The sequence below is a fragment of the Erinaceus europaeus genome, chromosome 4 (genome assembly GCF_950295315.1).
Source record: "Erinaceus europaeus chromosome 4, mEriEur2.1, whole genome shotgun sequence".
NCBI classification, from domain to species: domain Eukaryota; kingdom Metazoa; phylum Chordata; class Mammalia; order Eulipotyphla; family Erinaceidae; genus Erinaceus; species Erinaceus europaeus.
In genome coordinates this window covers 52017074-52023073 of record NC_080165.1, presented here as the reverse complement: position 1 = coordinate 52023073, position 6000 = coordinate 52017074, and the positions used below count along the sequence as shown (strand labels likewise).

The 6000-nt window shown below is 46.3% G+C and overlaps 1 protein-coding gene across 1 annotated transcript in view; it reads left to right on the top strand.

The window, feature by feature from the left end:
• The first annotated feature begins 2739 nt into the window (after window positions 1-2739).
• TMEM170B (transmembrane protein 170B) overlaps window positions 2740-6000 on the top strand; it is a 28106-nt gene continuing 24845 nt past the window's right edge. Inside the window, exon 1 of the mRNA XM_007539254.3 lies at window positions 2740-3057. Coding sequence (XP_007539316.2) covers window positions 2742-3057 — 316 coding nt within the window. The 5' untranslated portion in view covers window positions 2740-2741. The remainder of the gene's footprint in view (window positions 3058-6000) is intronic.

Here is a 6000-nt window from a genome sequence, read left to right as displayed (position 1 = left end):
GGAGGATGCAACAGAGACCAGTACATGCAGAAATTATCACCCCAAATTAATTTTATTCAAGTTAAAAGGTTTTCAAACTCCAAGACGTTTAATTGTGATTAGGTTCTAAACAGTTCTCTAAATGTTGGACATAAAGAAAAACAGCAAGTCATGGAAAGCGTTATATAGTTAAATTTGGGTAAGGGCAAGAGACTAGCTTACTTTAATGATAGCCTTTTTGGTCAATATCAGGCCACTTCATCATCTGGGGCTGTAGTCAGCGAATCCTTGGATTCCCACATAAACATGTGCCAAGACCTTTAATAATTCCTTCTCTCCACCATTACTGGTCACATCCATCAGGAATGTCATCATAAGCCCTCTTGTGGGACTCTCCAGGTCCTTGCCCTCACTGTAGAGCAGCAATGGTATGGACTGCCCCACTCTCTGAAGGGAAGCTTGGACAACCTACTCTGCCACTGGAGGAAGACTGGTTCTCAAATGAGTGCAGCCTAGAATATTCCTAGTTGTGACCATGGACTATGAGTTCAGACTGACAGGGACTCAGAAGTCACAAAGGCTCCTGTGCTAAATATGAATATATTTGGGCCCTGTTTATCCTCGATGGGATAAACAGTTAGTGGTATTTATATACTTTCCTCATGTTTGGGAGCTACTTTCTGCTCTAATCCAATTTCCTAGTCCTATTCTCAACTCTGATACCATCTTCTCCGACAATATTTTAGTCCACCTGCATCTTAGCTATCAGGTTCAGGCAAAAATTATTAAAATCATGCCCTCCTAGGAACACACCTAAAATAGATTTCCTAGTTTCTTTCTGCCCTAGCCCCCCTAATTTCACCTGCTCTATTCCTACCTTTGGGTTCCTGTTTCTTAAACTATTTCTTCTGCTTTATATCTTATTACATTTCAGCCACCAAGTTTTAGACACTACTATGATCCCATCCTGACTTCTCTGAGCAGATGACCTCATCAATGGAACTTCATGTCTCCAGAGCCCTACCCCACTAGGGAAAGAGAGAAACAGGGTGGGGTTATGGATTGACCTGCCAACGTCCATATTCAGCAGAGAAGCAATTACAGAAGCCAGACCTTCCACTTTCAGCACCCCATAAAGAATTTTGGCCCATACGCCCAGAGGGATAAAGAATAGGAGGTCTGGGGGCTGGGCAGTTGTGCACCCCGTTAAGCGCACATAAGACTGTGTGCAAGGATCCGCTGGAAGATCATGTTTGAGATCCTGTTCTCCACCTAAAGGTGAATGGTTCAGGAACAATGAAACAGGTCTGCAGGTGTCTTTCTTTTCTCCATCTCTGTAAAAAAAAAAAAAAAGGAAAAAGAAAGGAAGATAGATAGATAGAAAAAAAGAATAGGCAACATTCCAGTGAAGGGATGGGACACAAAACTCTGGTGGTGGGAACTGCATGGAATTTTTGAAAATTGTTAGGGGAAAATAACGGATATTTTCACAACATAGATAAATAAAATAGATACTATAAAGAGGGACTGGGGTTGGCATTATGGGTTAGGTCACCACCTAATTTAGGGAACTCTAAATCTATAGGTGGTCTAGTGGATATTGTAGCCACAGAAAGCCTGGGTTCTTGCTGCAGAAAGAGGTGTATTTCTGGTTTAGCAGCTTTAATATACAGTCTTCAAATAGAGATCTATCCAAGTTACCTAATTCATTCAGAATACAACAAACCCAAACCCTGAACTGAATACTTGGGACTCTGGACTCAGGTCCTGGCTCCACCTCCTGTAATGTCTCTCACTAGATCTGAGAGTTTGAACAAAGAATTTTGACTGTGTCCCTTAGGCATATCTCTACAGTATGCTAATACCGCACCTAGTAACTGCTGAATAAAAACATTACCTTAAAACATAATCCCTCAAATTAGTAAAATAAAGTGGTGAGATATTTACATTTTAGAAAAAAGTTGTATGTGAACATCTCCATTAAAAATACTGTACTCGAAGTTAAAGATCTGAGCTGTTACAGACGCCATGTCTTGGGATTTACTGCTTCTCGCTTGACCCACAGTGGGTTGGAATCTACCAGAGCGGGTCTAGCACCCAGGGATACATTCCACCCAGTGCTGAAGCCTCCAAAAGCCTGGAGAGCGCGCACCCAGGGTCTGCGGCAGGGAAGGCGTGGAGGTGGTTCCCTTGAAGTATCCAATCAGCAGCGAGACTGGCGGTGGTGCTAGTGACGTAAGCAGCGCTTGTCTCCGCCCCACTGCGGGCCAAGACTGGATGCTGATCACCACGCGAGCTCGCGCTCACGGGAAGCGCGAGGAACAGCGCTTTGGGGCCGACTAGCAGTCGGAGGGCGGGGCGGGAACTGGGAGACTGAGCATGCGCAGATGCTGCTGGTCGGGCGGGGGAGGTGGAGCCTCGTGCGTGCGCGCAGAAGCGGCCAGCCGGCGGCCGCGGGTGGAGGGGGCGGTTCCTCAGGTGTCGGCGGCCGGAGGGTGGGCAGGCTGGCGGCAAGTGCCGCCGCGGCCGCCGCCGCCGCCTCCTCTGGGTCTCGGCGTCCTGGTCCTGCCGCGGTTATGAGCTGGTTCCCGCGGAGGACTGCACCTGCCGGCTGCCCATCACCCCGGGCCTCTCGGCGTGACCTCGGCCTCGGAGCGCGGTGCTGCCCCTGAAGAGGAGCGGCCTCCTCCGCCCGAGTCCTCGCTCGGGGGCCGCGCGGGGAGAGCGCCTGGCCCCCGCCTCTCCCCCGTCCGCTGTCCTCAATGTCTCCCCGGCGGGGAGGGGGCTGCCTGGGAGACGCGCTGAGCGGCCCCCCCCGGAGGCTCATCGGCTGCCCGAGCAGCGCCCAGCTCGCTGCCCCGCAGCCTCCCCCGGTGGCGGCGGCGGCCTGGAGGAGCCGCGCACCCGCCGCCGCCCCCCCCGGAGCCTTGCAGCCGCCGCCGGGCGCCCAGGGAGAGGTCGGCGGACGTCCCCCGGGGAAGATGAAGGCGGAGGCGGGTGACCACTCCATGATCAACCTGTCGGTGCAGCAGGTTCTGAGCCTCTGGGCCCACGGGACGGTGCTGAGGAGCCTCACGGGTAATTAACTGATGCTGTCGGGGTGGGGACGGGGACGGGATCGCGGTGCCGCCCCTCGGCTGCTGCTCCCCGCGGGAGGAGACTAGGCTCGGGGCAGACAGCCCCACCTCCCCAGCCCCGCGGTCCGGGCTCCCGGCCCGGAAGATGCTAATTGCATCTTCTCGGCTCCTTTGGGGTGGTGGTGGGGGGAGCTGCTGTCATGTCAACTGTCCTGGCTGGGGGACAGTTCGCGACCCCCGAGGCCTCCGTAGTAAGCGAGGAAACAGCTTCAGCGCCGACTTGAGCGCAGCTTTTATTTTATTTCCTCCAGCCAGCGGTGCCCGCACCCGCACACACCTTGCTTGCTATCTAGACCTTTATCTTTCTTTCTTTTTTCTTCTGCAAACCCTAATGCAAGACATAAATCTCCTGTTCACCATTACCTGTTTGTTTGAACTGATTTGACTTATTTATTGGCCATAGGAGATAACTAAGTAAATGATGGTGGATAAGAGGCTAGGCCAGCGTCTTTAGCGGAATTCTCTCCTCCCTTTTCTATTTCCTCACGTCTGTCTGCCTATGGCCTCAAGATGCTGTTTCTGTAACAGGTTTCTGTGTCTCCCTTCCATCACCAAGGTTCCCAGGAAGGAATTTAACTTAATAGTTAACACTGATTCCTCGCTGTAAAAACGAGTAGTTGATTTTTCATGTTTTTATCGATTCTGTAGATTGGCTTTGTGAGGGAACTTGTGGTTTTGCTATGTAGGCATGCTGATAGGCTGACTTTTGACTGAAAAGAAAAACCAAACTCTAAAGGTTGGTGTCTACAAGAAACTTTGCAAGGCAGCTAATTTTGATCGAGTGTTAGTACTTCAAATGCATCACATCAAATGGGTTAACGGCATAAATAATTCATAAACATAACTTTGACGGGATGTATACACGCTTATATCGATAGGTTTAATAAAGTCTGGGAAGTTAGATGACTCGCAGAGAGAACTTCAGTAGAGCTACATACTATTGTGTGGACTTAAAAAACTCAAGTGATTCTGCATTGATCCTTGGTAGTGTCACCTTTAATCTGTGGCTATGTAATTTGGAGTGAGCTAACTTTATGTGGTGGTTGGAGAGCAGAACATGTTTTTTAAATTCTGGAAAACTGGTGATAGCATGACCGTTTCTTGATTCAGTGCAATTTAGAGGTCGCCTTTTTAAAAATCTTCACGTAACTTCCTTTGTGTTTACTATTCTTACATTAAACATTGTGTCGGAGTAAAGGAAAAGTACTCATGAATACATATTTGTATGTATTAGTGTCTGGCTTAGCTCATCATTGGATGTTTTGAGAAAAGTAGTTTTGTAACAGTAGATGTAAATGTAACTTACCTTTTAGCAATATTTAACAGGACTTTAAAATATTTACTTTAAGGTTCTTGTCATTATAGTATCTTCCACTTCCACAAGTCAACAAATAGGTTGACAATAGAAGTTTCACCCCAGAGGTGGTGGTGATTTTATCCTTTTATAATTTTAATAACTGTCAGATGCAAGCTGGACATTGCCATTTCATAAAGGGGTATACTTACCACCTAAAATTAGGACTGAAGAACTTGGGAACCACCACTAGGAAATGGGCCTTCTAGAAGTCTGATTATGCAGAATATTTGACAGGGTGAAAATAGAGAAGGAAGTAGATTAGAAGTGTATTTCACAGGAGATGACTGTACCATCTTAAGCAACTACATCACTTCTTAAAAGTGGACAAAATAAATGATGAAATTCTTTTTTTTATTAAGTTTTTATTTATTTATTTATTTATTTTCTTTTTGTTGCCCTTGTTGTGGTTATTAATGTCGTTGTTGTTGGATAGGACAGAGAGAAATGGAGAGAGGAGAGGAAGACAGAGAGGAGGAGAGAAAGACAGACACCTGCAGACCTGCTTCACCGCTTGTGAAGCGACTCCCCTGCAGGTGGGGAGCTGGGGGCTCGAACTGGGATCCTTATGCAGATCCTGGCGATTTGCACCACGTGCGCTTAACCCGCTTCGCCACCGCCCGACTCCCAAATGATGAAATTCTTATGTGGTTCATAGTGACCTTCACCAAGCCACAAGTGATCCCATGTGGAGCTTAATACTTAGTCAAAATACGTAACCTCAGTCCCTTTTAGAATCCAGTTTATTAAAAACAAGCAAATGCAGATTCTAAAACAACTACTTCTTATAGTGTGCTTGTTATCAGACATAATACATATTTCTAATTTTCAAAATAACTCCTTAAAGTAGGTTTATCAAGAAACTCAGGTAAATTAAGTTGCTCCGGGAGTCGGGCGGTAGCACAGCGGGTTAAGCGCAAGTGGCGCAAAGCTCAAGGACCAGGACCAGTGTAAGGATCCTGGTTTGAGCCCCGGCTTCCCCACCTGCAGGGGAGTCGCTTCACAAAAGGTGAAGCAGGTCTGCAGGTATCTTTCTCTCTCCCTCTCTGTCTTCCCCTCCTTTCTCCATTTCTCTCTGGCCTAGCCCACAGCTACGACATCAACAACAACAATAATAAAAAAAGACAAGGACGACAAAAGGGAATAAATAAATAAGTTGCCCAAAATCATATAGCTAGTAAAAGAGCTAGAATTTAAACAAGTATTTGCCTGTAAAACTATTCTTTTCTATTTTACTGTTTCTTCAGCTGCTTCCTCTACCATTTTAAAAATTACTTATTTTATACTTCTGCTCCTTGTATATACTCTTACTATTACATATTTTTTGTTATAAGTTTATATTTTTTCTAGACTGAACTTTTTGAGGGTAGGGTTATTATCTTTGTCACTAAATTTTGGGGCCTTCAAATAGTCTGTGGCACACTGAAAATATTCAGTACCTACTGATTGATTTGACTTTTTAAATGCTACTTAACAATTAGTTGATGGATTGAACATCCTAGTTTTATTATTATTTATTTTGCTGTTAAC